The sequence below is a fragment of the Staurois parvus genome, unplaced genomic scaffold (genome assembly GCF_062004578.1).
Source record: "Staurois parvus isolate SC_StPar_1 unplaced genomic scaffold, SC_StPar_1.0 ptg000205l, whole genome shotgun sequence".
NCBI lineage: Eukaryota > Metazoa > Chordata > Amphibia > Anura > Ranidae > Staurois > Staurois parvus.
In genome coordinates this window covers 3959575-3978136 of record NW_028318001.1, presented here as the reverse complement: position 1 = coordinate 3978136, position 18562 = coordinate 3959575, and the positions used below count along the sequence as shown (strand labels likewise).

Sequence of the window (18562 nt, the reverse complement as noted above, 5' to 3'; positions counted from 1 at the left end):
GAAGAACAAGGCCTATGATGAAAAGAACACCTTGCCTACTGTGAAGCATGGTGGAGGGTCAATCATGCTTTGGGGCTGTTTTGCTTCTGCAGGTACAGGGAAGCTTCAGCGTGTGCAAGGTACCATGAATTCTCTTCAGTACCAGGAGATATTGGATGGAAACGTGATGCAGTCCGTCACACACCTGAGGCTTGGGAGACGTTGGACCTTTCAACAGGACAATGATCCCAAGCATACCTCCAAGTCCACTAGAGCATGGTTGCAGAGGAAAGGCTGGAACATTTTGGAGTGGCCATCGCAGTCACCAGACTTAAATCCGATTGAGAACCTCTGGTGGGACTTAAAGAAAGCAGTTGCAGTGCGCAAGCCTAAGAATGTGACTGAACTGGAGGCCTTTGCCCATGAAGAATGGGCGAAGATACCCGTAGATCGCTGCAAGACACTTGTGTCAAGCTATGCTTCACGTTTAAAAGCTGTTATAACTGTAAAAGGATGCTGTACTAAGTACTAAGATTGAATGTCACTTGGGGGTTGAATAAAACTGATAATGCTGTGAGCACAGAAAAGACATTTGTGGTTATTTCATTATAACTGTTATGTTATATTTGTCTGACCTACAAGTGCCTCTTTAATGTAAATGTAAGCAAGATGACTGAATGATCAAAAGCAATGTCAAACTGGCCAAAACACTCAATTTCAGTGGGGGTTGAATAATTTTGGACACAACTGTATGGCCAACTTAATGGTGAGCTACAGTTTGGATAAAAAGTTTGTTTAGTTAAAATCATATTTTGTGCACATAATCTTTAATTTTCCTGTTGAGAACTGCATCAGTACACGCACTAGTGTTCAAAGCGAGTTTCTCAACCTGATGGAAAATTTTTAAAGAGGTTGAGTGTAGCAAATCCCCCCCCAAAATGCTGTCAGACAAAGATTTCATATCCTACTACAGATCCAGTAGGGGAGGGCTAATTTTGTCTCAAAAATGCACATTCGAAGAGGAGAAATCAGAGGTGTGTAAAAAGCATATATTATGCTGGTAGAGTACAAGACATTTTATATTTTAATCCAATCAAAATAAAATAGTTTTGTAGCCATTTATAAATAGGATATACTGTTGTATTTATATTAACCATGAGTGCAAAGCATAGTGTATATAGGTATGATAAATAGTAAAAGTCTATATAACATTCTGGGGCTTTTATATTGCATATTACTGGAAACATTTTAAAAACAAACTTTTTCCCAGTTTTTTTTTAATGCAGCCTGTTGGTGGGAAAATTGCCATATTTTGTTCTAAGTGTAGGGACAGGATAATTCAATAGAACATGCTTAATAGCCACCCAAAACAAAGAGTCTGACAGCTGCAGGGATAATTGGCATAATGAGGAGCTCTGTTTTTATCTGAAGTTTTCAGTTGCAGTATTCTTATATTCTGTCACATTACAGGGTATGTATAAAAAAATACAAAGTCTGAAATGCAAGACAAAGGCTTTTAATTTAAAACCTTAACTAGCCATTTATCTGAAAGAGGGTTGTACAACCTTTTGACTTTTCTGGGCCACATTGGAAGAAGAGGAATTGTCTTGGGCCACACATAAAATACACTAACAGTAAGGATAGCTTATGAGCAGAAAAAGTCAGCCAGATCACAAGTTAACGATCACTGATATAGATAATGTACCTATCTGAGTAATAAGATTTCATTTTTTTTTAAATTGTTATAATAAAATTAAAAGAGGGCAACTAGTGCGATATTTGACACTGTTTTGGATAAAATGATGCATCAATATCTGTTTCGATCATCTGAGTAATTAAACTTTTTTTTAAATGTTTTTTTGTTATAAAAGTAAAAAAAGCAGCATAAAACTAGTGCGATATCTGACACTGTTTTGGATAAACGAATGCATCATCATCTGTTTTGATGGATGAAATAGCAGTACTCAATGAACTCTCAAGATGCTCATCAGATATTTTGGCTTTAATATTTCCCTTCCTGTGCATCATTTGTAACCACTTTTGCACCGCCCTATAGCAGAAATATTGCTACAGGGCTGCACGGGTGCGCAAAATCACGTATATATGCGTGATTTTGCATTTTCGGGTAGGGGGCACACGCTCCCTACCCGTGCCACTATCCGCGGATGTCAATCACTGGGTCCTGGCCGGTGATTACTTGCCAGCGCCCGGTGATTTCCGACTATCTCCAAAGGGGAGGAGAACTGTTTTGTTTACTAACAGTTCTCTTCCCTGTCAGCTCGGGCACACTGCTTTGGATGGCTGTGTGCAGCACAGCCATCCAAAGCAACGTGCTTACAGTGAAGCACACTGACACGGCCTCCTATGTAAAACACTCCCAACACACAGTTAATCCTTTGATCGCCCCTCATGTTAACTCCTTCCTGCCCAGTGCCATTAGTACAGTGTCAGTGCTTTTTATTAGCACTGATCATTGTATTGGTGTCACTGGGGATGTCAGTGACACCAAGTCAGTTCCCCCAAGTGTCAGACTGCCCGCCACAGTCCCGCAGTCCCGCTATAAGTCGCTGATCGCCGCCATTACTAGTAAAAATTAAAAAAAAATTCCAGTATCTATAACGCCATTTGTAAACACTAAAACGTTCATGTAAACCAATTAATTTACACGTATTGGAATTTTTTGTTAGCAAAAACATGTAGCAGAATACATTTTGGCCTAAATTTATGATGAAATTTAATTTTTAAAAAATTTTTACTGGACGTTTAATAGCAAAAAGTAAAAAATATTGTTTTTCTCAAAATTGTCTGGCTTTTTTTTTTATTGCGCAAAAATAAAAAAAATGCACAGTTGATCAAATACCACCGAAAGAAAGCTCAATTCGTGGGGAAAAAAATGACAAATTTAATATGGGTGCAGCATTACATGACCGCGCAATTGTCAGTTACAGTAACGCAGTGCCATAATGCAAAAAAATGGCCTTGTCAGGAAGGGGGGTAAATCCTCAGGATTTTCAAGTGGTTAAAAACAATTGTTCATATACAGTCATGGCCGAAATTGTTGGCACCCTTGATATTTTTCCTGAAAATCAAGTATTTCACACAAAAAAGGTATTGCATTAACACATGTTTTGCTATACACATGTTTATTCCCTTTGTATGTATTGGAACAAATATAAAACAGAGGCAGAAAAGCAAATATGACATAATGTCACACAAAACCCCAAAAATGGGCTGGACAAAAGTATTGGCACCCTTAACTTAATATTTGGTTGCACACCCTTTGGAAAACATAACTGAAATCAGTCGCTTCCTATAACCATCAATAAGCTTCTGACACCTCTCACCCGGAATTTTGGACCACTCTTCCTTTGCAAACAGCTCCAGGTCTCTCTTATTGGAAGGACACCTTTTCCCAACAGCAATTTTAAGATCTCTCCACAGGTGTTCAATGGGATTTAGATCTGGGCTCATTGCTGGCCACTTCAGAACTCTCCAGCGCTTCTTTGCCATCCATTTCTGAGTGCTTTTTGACGTATGTTTGGGGTCATTGTCCTGCTGGAAGACCCAGGATCTTGGACGCAAACCCAGCTTTCTGACACTGGGCCCTACAGTGCGACCCAAAATCCTTTGGTAATCCTCAGATTTCATGATGCCTTGCACACAGTCAAGGCACCCAGTGCCAGAGGCAGCAAAACAACCCCAAAACATCATTGAACCTCCACCATATTTTACCGTAGGTACTGTGTTTTGTTCTTTGTAGGCCTCATTCCGTTTTCGGTAAACAGTAGAATGATGTGCTTTACCGAAAAGCTCTATCTTGGTCTCATCTGTCCACAAGACGTTTTCCCAGAAGGCTTTTGGCTTACTCAAGTACATTTTGGCAAACTGTAGTCTTGCTTTTTTATGTCTCTGTGTCAGCAGTGGGGTCCTCCTGGGTCTCCTGCCATAGCGTTTCATTTCATTTAAATGTCGACGGATAGTTCGCGCTGACACTGATGCTCCCTGAGCCTGCAGGACAGCTTGAATGTCTTTGGAACATGTTTGGGGCTGCTTATCCACCATCCGGACTATTCTGCGTTGCAATCTTTCATCAATTTTCCTCATCCGTCCACGACCAGGGAGATTAGCTACAGTGCCATGGGTTGCAAACTTCTTGATAATGTTGCGCACTGTGGACAAAGGCAAATCTAGTTCTCTGGAGATGGACTTGTAACCTTGAGATTGTTGATATTTTGCCACAATTTTGGTTCTCAGGTCCTCAGACAGTTCTCGTCTCCTCTTTCTGTTGTCCATGCTTAGTGTGGCACAGACAGACACACAATGCAAAGGTTAAGTGAACGTCTCTCCTTTTTATCTGCTTTCAGGTGTGATTTCTATATTGCCCACACCTGTTACTTGCCCCAGGTGAGTTTACAGGAGCATCACATGCTTGTAACATTCTTATTTATCCGCAGTTGTGAAAGGGTGCCAATACTTTTGTCCAGCCCATTTTTGGAGGTTTGTGTGACATTATGTCGAATTTGCTTTCTTTCCTCCCTTTTTTTGTTTTGTCCCAATACACACAAAGGGAATAAACATGTGTATAGCAAAACATGTGTTAATGCAATACGTTTCGTGAGAAATACATGATTTCCTGGAGAAATATCAAGGGTGCCAACAATTTCGGCCATGACTGTATATAGGTGCTGCTGGCAACTGACTAAATGGATAAGATGTGATTGTGAAAAGTGGGATATTTCTCTTTGGGAAGATAACTTACAGTATAAAATTCCAGCAAAGAGATGCTGTCAGAATTTTCTTTGGTCTCATGTGTTCGCTAAGTGCAAATTCAGTTTTACAAAAAAAAAAAGTAAAAAAAAATCTACATTTTTAAGTAAGTTTATGATTTTGTATTGGGCAGCATTCAGAATTATCTTGGGTAGCGGGTTGGACGCCCCTGATCTAAAACATAGTATCAAGCCCCTGCCACTTCTAACCTGTCATCATGCAATATGTAGTGACATCACAGAGTTTACCTCCACCCTCCAGAAAATACAGTATTGTGACAATTCTAACAACATAATCATGTACAGTAAATACAACTTACAGCTGTAAGTGATACCATGTATAAATATCCTTTTCCTAATATTCTTTGCATGTTTTGCATCATGTTGTTACCTTGAACAAGATACAATGGCCTCTCTAGCTCTCCATATGGTTGTATGGAGTAATCAGTATTAGTGGTTTATCACATTTTCCTAAAAAAATCACAGGGCTCATGATAATACTAACAAGAATCTGTATTGATCATGTCCGGCCACTATACATACAGCCAGGGTAAATTGCAGGAAGCCTGGAGCGCCAGAATCTGAAGCACGTGTGCATTACAACCAATCAGCTTCTAGCTTTCATTTTCTATGCTTAAAGCTTATTAAACACCAAAACAAAAATGTAATATATTGCAACTTACCAATCCTTAAATGTGATGGCTCCATTAGTTTCCTTTTTTCCCTTTATTTTCACCTTTGGACAGCAGCACCTTTGGAGGGTAGTGTTAGATTTGCTAGCAGATTTAGACAGACTTGATTAACAAATTAAAGCCAAATTCCAGATAATGCTTTTTAAGCAGTTAGGGCTCTTTCACCCACGTGGCTGGGTAGGGGAGGCACTAAACACAGGTGGCTGAGCAGCATCTTCACCTCCCTCCGGCTACCCACCTGATTGCTAATCTTACAGCCTTGTAAGGCTCTACATATGCTTCTGTGGCATTTTTAACTCAATCTACAGAGTTTAACAGATGGTACCTCTATTCAAAATCATACATTGAGATCAATGGGGCCGCACTGCAACCATAAGCCAAATGCTTGGCTTGTAGTTACAGCGTGGCCCCTCAAAGTAAATTTGCAATTCAGAAATTTAAAACAGTAAAAAAAAAAAAACATGCACAGAGGCATCAGGAGACAGCAGTAGAACATGTCCGCCACTACCTTTACTGCCCTGTCTGCTGTGGATCTTTTCCAGGAGGCAGCAGTAGCCTGTCAGCTGCTGCTATACCACCCTATCCGCTGTGGATCACTTTTCACAGGGCGGTAAGCACTGTTGCTTGTTGTCTAAAATATACCTTACAGCAACAGGTTTTTTTTCCCTTTTGGGATAAAAGTTTTACATAAATGAATGAACAAACTTAAAATAAGTGGGCAGCAAATGTAAAAGCAAAAAAAAAACAAACAAACTGGTATAGTGGTAAACTATGGGGGGGGATTTACTAAAACGGGTGCATACAGAATCTGGTGCAGCTTTGCATAGTAACTAATCAGTTTCTATCTTCAGCTTGTTCAATTAAGCTTTGACAATAACACCTGGAAGCTGATTGGTTACTATGCACAGCTGCTATTCTAAACATTCTTTATGTGTTTTCATAGTTTCTCAATTATTTGCTCTAACAAAATCTTATACATAGATGTAAGCAAAAGACAACTGAACAAAAAGAAATGATATAGAATGTATACATAGATACATTAGTTGGTATACTTCTAGTTAATCACAAGTTAGGTCCTACTGGATCATTTGTCTACAAGTTCTATTTGGTTGATAGGTAGGAACAATGTGTGGCAGCTCTGAGTTCAATCAAATGCACAGCATAACATTATTTGCCTAGGAGTATGACTACATAAGGAATATTCCTGGAAATAAAAGTCCATTTAAAAAAGGGAAATGTGCATATTATTCATCATCTTCTGCAGGTCATTAAATCAATGTATAGTCATCTCTGTTTATGTAGTTTTGTCTCTCATTCAGGCCATAATTTCATAGTTCCCATGTAACCCTCAGAATCTTCTGATTTAGATCTCTTCAATGGAGACAAATCTGAAAACAATAGAGGAGGAGAACAAACTCATAGAGCAGAACAATGAAAGTCTTTTGAAGGAGTTGGCTGGTCTGAGCCAAGCCCTTATCTCAAGTCTTGCCGATATACAGCTTCCACAAATGGTAAGGCTATAAAGTTTGCCATCATTATCCACTTATGATAGCATCCTTGATATTTAACTACTCCATAGGGTTGTTATACTAAACCTGGAGAGTGCAAAATCTGGTGCAGCTCTGAAAAGAAAACCAATCAGCTTCCAGATTTTTTATGCTTTTTTTGGCATAGCTTGAAGGAGAAGTTGTCCTCCTCCCCTCTCTCTCCGTAGTCTTATGGGACCTGTCACAAGGCACAACACTGCTCGCGCATGCGCAATGGACACTGTCGCAAGCTGTCACAGCCGGGTGCCCACACTTAGGATGCCGGCGCCGGGGAGTGAGGATGGCCAGTGAAAGGGACTGCGGTGAGTACACTGCTGGATCGTGGAACAGGTGAGTAGCTGTTTTTTTATAAGTCAGCAGCTAAAGTTTTTGTAGCTGCTGACTTTTATTTTTTTGTAGGTTTGACGGGAGATTTGATTTAATTGAACAAGCTGAAGTTAGAAGCTGATTGGCTATCATGCACAGCTGCACTAGATTTTGCAGTCTCCAGTTTTAGTAAATCTACCCCAGTGATTAAGATAACAAGTAGTTTGCAAAGGATGGTGTGCTCATTATGCTCCAAGTCATCTGTACGCTGTGAAACACAATTTTAAAAGGAAATTAGCAATGTTAGGACATGTTTTGGCCAAAAGTGCATGCACGACACTATGAACCTGAACTTTAAAAATGTCAGCACCATGAACCAGTCTGACCTCCCCATAGACACCACTGAGACTGAAGTAATGACACTCTGAAATATCAGGCTAATAAATTGATTGGTGAGAATACTTATTAGAACAGGGTTTTATGGATGAAGTTTAAACTCTGGGCAAGTCTGAGTGTAGGTGACTTTTGCTTTTGTCACAGACAAGGCTGTTTTGTTGACTTGAAACTGTTCAACTTACAATAGCTCCTATAAAGACTGTCTAAGCCCATGCCATGAGCATTGATATTGCTCGCCTGGCTTTAATTGTCATACACTAATGCTCACTTAAAGTGGACCTTTACCCATAACAACTTATAAAAAATAATGTTCTTTGGCAAGGAACATACATTTCACAATAATAATTATGCTACCAAAATTAGTGTGCGCTGTAAATTGCCTCCAGCATTGCTCCTGTTTCTTTTTGCTGGAGGCTGCCATTTTGTTGAAACTCAAAGCCCCTGAGCAGCATTACATCTTTAGGCTCTTAGCAGATCGACTTCTACAAATTCTGCACAGTGCCTTTTAGAGAGCAACTGAGCATGTACAGAGCAGGATGAGACAGATGGGTTGATTTAATAAAACTGGAGAGTGCAAAATCTGATGTAGCTGTGCATGATAGCCAATCAGCTTCTATCTTCAGCTTGTTCAATAAAGCTTTGACAACAAAAGAACTGGAAGCTGATTGGTTTATATGCAGAACTGCACCAGATTTTGCACTCTCCAATTTTAGTAAAACAACTCCAGTGTATTACTGGATTTTAAACAATATAGGTACATATTTGTAATCTTTTACCTGCAAAGGGGGCCAGCCTGAAGTGATCTAGCAGGACTTAATTTTCTGACTAAAGTTCTACCCTAACTTATAACTTGGGATCTTTGGCCTCTCTTCCAGAAGAATCTTATGTACCCCAGATTTAAAGGGCTATACCTCCATGGTATTGATCTTTATGGCAGATGTGAACTATACAGGTTGCTTCAGGATACAACTTCTCCTCCCCAATTTTTTTGAAAACACCTAAAATCCCATCAAATTTTAGAGAAACCACTAAACAAATTAATTTCAGTCCATATCCATTAAGACGCATACAGTCTAATGACCTCTGTAAAAGTTATAAAGAATGAAAAATATTAGTGTCAGTTTGGGTGAACACTCATTTAGGGCAGGCCATAGACCAGCAATGGGCAAACTACGGCCCGGCGGACCTTTTAATCCGGCCCGCGGAGCTAGGCTCCCGCTAGGCTCCTCTCACAGGCCGCCCTGAAGACCGGTGTAGCATGAAAATCTGTCTCCTATGAGGATCTGTCCCCCTCGACGTATCTGCGCATGTGCCGGAGATCGCCGATCGGCTGCTAATGCCTGAAACTGGCACATGCGCAGATACGTCGAGGGGGACGATACTCATAGGAGACAGATTTTCATGCTACACCGGAACGGCGTGGGAACACGGAGAGAGGAACGTGCGGAGCAAAGGTAAGTGAATTGACACAGGGGGGACTTGGGGACTTAATATGGGGGATGAATTAATATGGGGGATGAATTACTATATGGGGGATGAATTACTATATGGGGAATGAATTACTATAGGGGGGATGAATTACTATAGGGGGGATGAATTACTATGGGGGATGAATTACTATATGGGGGATGAATTACTATATGGGGGATGAATTACTATGGGGGATGAATTACTATAGGGGATGTATTACTATATGGGGGATGAATTACTATATGGGGGATGTATTACTATATGGGGGATGAATTACTATATGGGGGATGAATTACTATGGGGGATGAATTACTATATGGGGGATGAATTACTATATGGGGGATGAATTACTATGGGGGATGAATTACTATATGGGGGATTTATTACTATGCTTACTATGGGGGAATATTACTATACTTACTATGGATGACACATACACATCATTCATCTACTCTTGGTCCGGCCCCTGGGTCCAATATATGAACCCATTGCGGCCCTCAAGTCAAAAAGGTTGCCCACCCCTGCCATAGACGGTGTAAATTTCTTTCCTGCAACCATGGTTGCAGAAATGAAACTTGCTTGATTCCCCCATCAACACAGACAGTGTTGACAGGGAATCCCTCCCGTGGAGCCAATGTGCTCTCCTGGCGGGGGAAGCCCTGGCCAGGAGAAAACGGTGATTATTGCATGTAAAATCTGGCAGGCTGGTTGAACCCAAGTTGATCGATCGATCAACTTGGGTACATTCAGCCTGCCCATACATGGTTCAAATCTCGCCTGATTCCTGCTGAGATCTAACCCATCTGTGACCGGCTTTACCTTTGATTTGGTTTATAGATATGAAAGAGAAACCAGAGTACACAAAGGAAACTGACACAAACACAGTGGGAACATAAAGCTCTATGCAGATGGTAGCCAAGATAAGAATTCAATCTGGAATGACATAACTGTAAAGCCACATGGCTTAAAAACTAAGGCACCTTGCTGCCCATATAGAATAGGTTATTAAATTCCATGAATAGTTGTAAGCTAAATTACTGCAACAAACAACCATCCATCTGGTATCTAAATATAAAGACATAAAGGTCATGTTGTATCCGACTAACAATTATTGTGTTATTGTACATGGGGAGTTAGATCTGAAAATTCAATACTAAGGCTATTGATGAAAAACTTGTTCACGCCTGCTACCATTATGTATGCACCATCTGCTAAGTACCTGCTCAAGTTAGTAGCTTGGTACTATGGTGAATTGCTCCCAAGAGCTGTCAAATAGAACTAGTAAACAACTTCCAGATTTCTGATTTTTGTTCTTCGTTTCACAGAATAGTATTTTGAAGATAATTTTTAACCATTCATGTAGGGCACTGTCATAATTCATCTTATTACCTAAAACAAGCACACAGATATGTACACATTACTTTATAGCGGGCTTGGTCACAAGTCTGAAAGAGGCATAGGACTTGTACATTTTTCAACTTGATAAAGGAATTGCATACAGAAAATGATAGTTACAGTCACAGAGTTCACACAAATGTTGTGTATAATGTCTTGATGGGACGTGAATGCCCCCCTAATTGAGAAAGGGATACCAGCATTATGATTTTATAATGGTTTCACAAAAAATACTGCTGAATACTTTTGTCAACTACCAATGCCACTCTCCACTAACAATGAGAAAGTTGTATGGCAAGGCAAAAGTGTTGTAACCTCTTTAAGCTCAGAACCCTCTACTAAACTGTGACCCATAAGGATATACCAAACAGTATCTCTCATGAATGTCTTAATTACTAAGATAAATTCTGTCTTCAACTTTCTTGGACAAAACTAAAGTATTTTGCATTCAGACATAATGCAGGAAAGAAATATTGTCTGGATTAACTACTGAGACCAGTCTAATTGGTTGTTTGAAATATCATAATTTTTTCATATTACGGGCTCTGCATCTTGGTGGTTGAAGCAAACTTACTACCTGACATGGCAGCTGCTTGACATGATGCTTAAATGCATCAGTCAAGGCCACAAAGTTCTGTCTTTTCCCAAAGAATACCACCTCTTTTCCGGCATTTACAGATAACTATTTTGCAGCTATATACACAAGGGGTAAGATAGCAAATTGGCTTTTTTTTGCTGGCATAAAGCAGAAATGCCAATTCACTATGTATATGTGCATTGAAAAACTAAAAATCACCTTCTGAAAGTGGATGACCAAGCAATGTGATGCTAGAATGATTAAGGTTTTTAGTCATTGCTTTTAAATCACAGATTAATAATCTGTAGAACTATTTTGTTTTTTCTGTACTGTATTTACTTGCATTAAATTATATCAAAAGCCAAAAGTGGTTTGCACAGAGCAGCCCGGATGCTCCTCTTCTCGGGTTCCTTGCTTGCACTCTTGGCCCTCCCTCCTGTTGGGTGCTCCCACACAGGGGCGGACTGACCATTTCTAAACTCGGGCACTGCCCGAGGGCCCGGGGTCAGTAGGGGGCCCCATTAGATGCCCCTGGTACCTTTTTCATAGGCTTTTTTGAGTTTGGGCAAGGACACAGGGGCCTCATAATTCCCTATTGCCCGGGGGCCCCATGAGTTGTCAGTCCGCCCCTGCTCCCACAGCAAGCAGCGTGAACGGGCACCTGAGCAGGCGAGCCCCCGAGCCGCGGCTCTGCGTGTCCATTAACACACAGAGCCACGACTCGGCCCTGCCCCTCCCTCTCCTGTTTAGTTCATTGGATGTGATTGACAGCAGCGGGAGCCAATGGCTTCTGCTACTGCCTCAGCCAATCAGGAGTGAGAGTCCCCAGAGAACCTAAGCTCTCGTGGACATCGCTGGATCAGGATGGGGCTCAGGTAAGTGCTAGTTGGGGCCTGCTACACACAGAAGGTCTTTTAACTTCATGTATAAAATGCATGAAGGTAAAAAACCTTGAGCCTTTATAACCACTTTAATTGAAGCAGCTGATCGGTTTCCATGCAGAAGTGAGCATTATTGTTCACTCTCCAGCTTTAGTAAATAAACTCCACAGTGACTTGAAGACAGATTTGTTTCTGTTTAGAAGCTATTTTCTGACATATGCTGTTGCAATCCACCTGCATAAACTTGATCTGTAATAATCCATGTTCTTTTCTCCAATTAGGAACCAATCAGTGAACATAATTTTGAGGCCTATGTAAATACTCTCACTGAGATGTACAGCAATATGGAGCGGGACTATTCCCCAGAATGCAAAGCGCTCTTGGAAAATATTAAGCAGGCAGTGAAGGGTATCCATGTATAGTATGCAAAAAGCTGCTGGGCACCGCAATATAACTGAAAAGAAAATTCCATCGGTATCTTGCTGAAGTACCAACACAATGAAAATAATGGATTGAAGTACTCCAAAACTGCACTACTTTCCCAGCAGTCATAAATCAAAAACTAAAATAAGTGACTGTTTAAATTAACAGCACCACACTTAAAAGTGTATTCCAATGTACTTATTTCAGCTCATTTTTTCTCTATTGCACTCTTTTTTGTATAGTGAATGTAAAAAGGTGTTTGCAACTATTTTTTATAAATTGTATTTATTTCAGTTCAAAAAGAAGTTTTGTTCATAACTTTTGATGACTTTTTTATTTGATTAGGATTACCATATTTTTACAAATATCTTTTTTTCCTGAGTTATTTTCTGAGTGGATTTTAAACAGATTTAATGATTGGTGATTCTGTAAATAACAATGGAAAAATCTGAAATGAAAAGACTACAGAAATAAAAAGTGGGGCGAAGGTCATTATTATATTTTTGGTACTATTGACCGTTTCCCTTAAATCCTTAATATCATTTTTAAAAGTAGCATTGCTGCATCATGAGATCAGGGATTAAAAATAACAGATAGCCACCCATATACAGATTTTTTTTCTAACATCATGTTTTTGTTTATTTTAGACTAATGCTAGCAATAATAATTAGTAGCATATAAATTAATGTTGTTTATTGCAATATATATTATTTATTTGTGTCATACACACTGGATTTCTTGCTAGCACTTGAATAATTCATAAATGATACCTCATGGCCTTTAGCATATAGAAAATTATGAAAGATTATACTACAGTTTTGTTTCTGGGATTTTTGTATGCTTCACTGGCATGTTTTCTTAGAAATATAAAACTTAATTCTTCTTCCACATAAGGTGGCAATCTAATCTTAATCCTTTAGAACTCAATAATGTAATATGACTTATTTTTACAGGTTCTATATTGTAGTTTATTTGTGCAAATATAACTGTTTTCTCATTACCACAATTTTCTTGGATTGTAAATAAGGGCTGGTGTACATGGGCTTCTCTCCCTTGTTTATTTTATGTTTATGATTAATTACCACAGGATGTAATGGAAGAGAGAGTAGGTTTTGCTTTGGGAATTTTAATATTTCTGAAAAAATAGCTGTTGAGAAAAATATAACCAGATATCAAAGATGGATATTGGGATATAGGGGAGTGGATAAAGCTAAAATATAGCTAACATGCTCATAAAAAAATAAACATTTGTTTGGGCTGATAAGATGTTGTAGTTTTACAACATTTATTTTAATAAATCCATTCTATAGAAGTCAACTATTAAATCTTCATATAGTGACAAGTCAGCAGCCAATCATTTTTTAATTCTCTACACGTTTTGAAAGCGCATGCACATTTCACTAAATAGTCAGATGCTATGTTCAGGTAATTTCAAATGAACTAGTAAAGCTTGGAGACAGTTGAATGGAAATAAACAAGTTGTCTGCACAACTTTGTCCAAGTATTGTGTTCCGTAACACATGATGTTTTGGGACAGTCTAGAAAAATTACCCACCCAATGAACAATTATTTTCCCATCAGCTGCACATAGATGCAGAATAAAGTAAAATAAAAAGACTACATGTTGGTGTGCCTCTGGTAAATCAAATAAAGATTTCAGGAGGACAATCTGATTGACAAAAAGAATCCAACCCAGCTAACACCTATTCCCCTACATTATATCTACCAAGGGTATCTGTTGAGGTTTTTAGAAGCCATAAATGTCCCAGTTGCCGTCTGTTTTTTTTTTTCAATGTTACTGCCATCAAATGATGAATGTGAAAATTAAAGACAACTTTACTTTGCCCCCACCTTTCCTTGATGAAAGCATTGGCTATGTGATATTTGGACATGGGGTTTCCATTTTTATAGAGGGACTAGTATCTTCTATGCATATTCCATTCCACCTTTTTGAAGTGGTGATGCATGCTAAAAGGTCCAATTGATACTGATTAGAGATACAACAATTTTCCATTGTTCTGCTCTCAAAAAAGATATACTGCTAGTACAATCTTGCAAGTTGAAAACCCGAAAATAGTTTCCAACATCCTAATTTAAGACCACCAGGTTGCATATATGTACTCCGGAAAAATCTACTTTCTCTTCTATTTCTTATCTGACAATTTTTTCAAACTTAATAGAGGTGAAGAAACGAAAACAATGTGTGTGCACACAGCCTAATACACAATATGCCAAGTTCATGAGGGTGCACTATTACTGATAACATAATTGTGTACAAATACTAAATTTATAGAAACTAGGACAGTTAAATATGCTTATAGTGCTTTCCTGTGTATTTTTTTCCACATACTATATTTTTGCAAGATGATGTAAAATACCAGCTAAACTGCCTTGTGTATGCACTTTTGTTGTGCATATGTGCCTCAGTATAAATGAGTTAGTTCAACTTGTGTTTGTTTAATACTGAAAGTACTTCAGGTTGTTTCATTTTGATTGGTGCCCTTGTTTTTTTTGGAATTGGAAACATCAATTACTAATAAAATCAGCGAATGACATCAACTGAACATGGGAGCAAGCATGTTACATGTGTTGCATATCTCCCATGATCCCTGGCTGAAGAAGAACCCATTAAAATAATGTACGATTTGTGCCACTTTCATAGTAATCGCTGTTTAGGCATATTGTTATTGAAGATTACTTTACAGTTAAAAATGCACCATGTGATAATAGTGAAACATTTTGCAAGTTTGATTTAGCAAGACATAATAAATTATTCAAAACAATTTTTAAGAAAATATTCTAAAATATATTCATGATAAAAATTTCAAAACTTCATTTCCAAGCACTTCCCTGATAATTAAGTTGGCATAAAAAACACTGATAACTACAAAATGGAATTCAAGACCATCATATTCACTCTTCAGCTTGGAGTGGTGTATTAAAATGCAAGCATGCCTCTCTTTTTTTTTAATTTGCACTAACAAATTAATTTGTGAAGTATCTCCCATAAGCTGAAAGTCTGCCTGCAATAAAGTATTGGTTTGAGAAGCTTCAATCTCCTAGCTCAAGATGCAAGAAAATAAATTTCTGACAACTAGGCAAAAAGTAGCTTTCCAGGTAGAGCTAGGTAAAGGAAATGTAAACAGTACTGTACCCAAGTCAAATGCATTTTTATGAAAGTGCATACCTGGGTACATTGGATATTATGACAAATATTGGTTTTGAGTGCAATGGCTATTAAATTAGTTTCACAGGTTGATAGAGGTGATTCTTAGATAGTAATGGGCTAAAGCAAGTCTTTCATTCACAACAGGTCTTGTTTTTTACTAATCCCTTGGAGATGGTGACTTTCCTGTACATTCATTTAGAGGCCTTTGTAGCAATATAGTCTGTTTTTTCGAGGATAAAAGTTTTAGAAGTAGACTACCTGCATTGGTGTTTGAATTACCTTTGCACAATGGGAACTATACGGAAAACAAAGTTTTCTGCCTGGCTGCAAGACTAATTAACATTTGCGAACACTTATACCAATAAGCAATATTTTGTGCTATAGTATTTTGTACAAATGGTTATTTTGAGAGAGCTGGAAAGTTTGAAGATCTGTATGATTCTCTCCTGATGTGGGTGAAGCTCAGTAGCACATGAATAGATGATAATTAACCCTTGAGGTAGGATACATTAAACGTCAATGCATTGCCGCTTACATTTTGTATGCACTTTGTAAATTATCTTTAAAGTGTTTTGTATGTGCCATGGATATCTATCAATAAAAAGGGCTCAGCTACACAGATTTGTACTCAAAGCAGCATGAGATTACCCCTTTTTTTGAAAACTGCCTTATTTGAACCACATTGCCATCAATCAGCTAATTAGTTATAAATATCCAGTGTATCTGAGCCCTAATGTAATTTCATGGTGCTAGATCTGTTTTGCACAGTGATACATTGTGTAGCATTTTTACATAGCAAAAAGTAAGGTGGTTTACAATGCAATAGGTTGTCCTGATATAGAGAGACATAAGGTGTGCAAGCCTTGTAGATGTGCTCAAGCTGGCATTCTAGCAGTTTTGTTAGATGTCAGGAGAGTTGTTTTATCTGGCTTCTGACTAGGGCTTCTGTTAGCTACATAGCTTGAGACAGACAAGTATTCTGACCTTGTGCCCCAAAGCTTTACTTAGTCTATAAACGGAAAAAATTCATTTAACACCACGTATGTGCTCGGTTTGGGCTACATATAAACACACACACATACAGTAGCATTCCTTTTCAAAAGGTAGACAGATAGAAGTGGAGATGTTTTCATAATGTATTACTTCTCTTGTAATGTTTCCATAAATCTCATTCCATTGCAAACCATCATGCTTGTCTCTAGCCAAGTTTTGATGAAAAAAAGTGACATAATTTGCTTCTGATTCTTCTATCTTGAACTTATAAATTCACAGCAAAGTCTACATCATATAAACATACCTTATAGAGTGAAGGTCAAATCTATCAATCACAAAGAATGTCTGCTATACCCAAGGATGTAACTATAGCCATAGTAACTGATGCATCTGCAATTGGCCCAGTAGCAGAGGGGGCCAAATACACAGAGAAAAATGCCTCGGACTCCATTTTTGTCTGGTTGTAAAATAGCTTGTACAAGTAGCACCTGGAAGAGAATTAGGATTTAATGAATGTATGTATATAATATAGTTCAGGCAGCTGTGTCACAATGCTTCAAAAGCAATTTTTATTACTGTAAAATTAATTACAGTGTCGTGGCTTTGATAATACCCAAAAGACACAGGCATTGTTGGCCTTAGCTACATGTGACCTGTACTAATGGACAAGATTTGCTTTTGCCATGGGGCACTCTGTTGAGATTTGCTTAGGGCACCATATAACCTAAGGCTAACGCTGGACTTGGGTTGCTGTGGTCAAAAATGTCACTGAGGCCCTAAGCAGATTCTGTTGTAGAAAGTGGTGAGTTTACAATGCCTGTGGCTATATCTCAACAAACCTAACCTAAAAACCACAACTGTGGCTGTTACATGTTACAAGTGAAGGTTTCTGAGATTTGCATCTACACAATGGAAGTATTCAGGGAAGTAGTAGTTACTACAGGAATCACAGCAATTGTTAATATTTAATTTACTACATGTTTAAATGTGTTTTATATTTAAGTTAAGAAAAATAAATTTCACTGACCTATGTATTTATTGCTAAGGCTTATTCATTAATTTATGTCTGATGCTAAGGGTGTTTGGTAGTATATGTTTGTATTTATTAATTTGCTTCTTTTGTAATTGATGTGTTTTTTTTTTGTTTGTTCTTTCCTATGTAATGTGCACTGATTTTTGTGTTAAATTGCATCGGTGAGCAACACTGTAAATTAGATTTTTTTTTGTATGGAGCAATGTATGCAACTTTTATCTGGAGTAGTTTATATATTGTGTCTTCACAAATTAATATTTCTTACATTCAAAGCAACAAATTGTGTTTTGTGCTGTACAACTGGTGGATGTTAGAAAATAAAGTTGATTATAAAACACCAAATGTCAATTTGTCTTGCTGTATTTTAATATATATATATATTTTTTAATACTTTTTGAACAAATACATTTTAAACATAAATAAATCAGTATTCAGCATCCCAAATTAAATATTGCACAAAATATGTAAACCCAACTTGTGTAAATTCAAATAGTCCAAAAAAATCACATTTCCACCCTTGAAAGTGAAAAATATTATAAAAACCTTTTTTGTGTCAGTCAATACGTATAACTAAATAAAGTCCAAAATAAAATAATCCTCTGTGTCCAACTTCAATATTCCCATAAATCCAGATCAGGTGCGTACCTCAAAAAAATAAAACTAAAATAGTGTATTACCTCAATAAATCGGTATATACTTTAACAACCAATAAGTATATACTTATAACAAATACGTGCAAAAACAAACCAAGATTCAAAACGTGAGTAACACATGAATCGTGAGATCACTCTGTGTACACCATAAATAAATAAATAAATATAAATAAATGTGACAAAAAGTGTACACTCTTAAATCAAAAATAAATAAATCAACTAAAAAAAATATAAAATCAAAAATAAAAATAAATAAATAAAAGAAAAGAATAAAAAAAAAAA

General features: G+C 37.8%; 1 protein-coding gene across 7 annotated transcripts in view; it reads left to right on the top strand.

Moving 5' to 3' along the window:
• ST18 (ST18 C2H2C-type zinc finger transcription factor) overlaps positions 1-17969 on the top strand; it is a 394399-nt gene extending 376430 nt beyond the window's left edge. For 5 of the 7 annotated variants that reach the window (XM_089678414.1, XM_089678416.1, XM_089678413.1 and 2 more), the window contains 2 exons: positions 6805-6948; positions 12291-17969. In XM_089678414.1, coding sequence (XP_089534540.1) covers positions 6805-6948; positions 12291-12431 — 285 coding nt within the window. In that variant the 3' untranslated portion in view covers positions 12432-17969. The remainder of the gene's footprint in view (positions 1-6804; positions 6949-12290) is intronic. The other 2 variants (XR_016312880.1, XM_089678417.1) reach the window with 2 other exon arrangements.
• Positions 17970-18562: the final 593 nt, after the last annotated feature.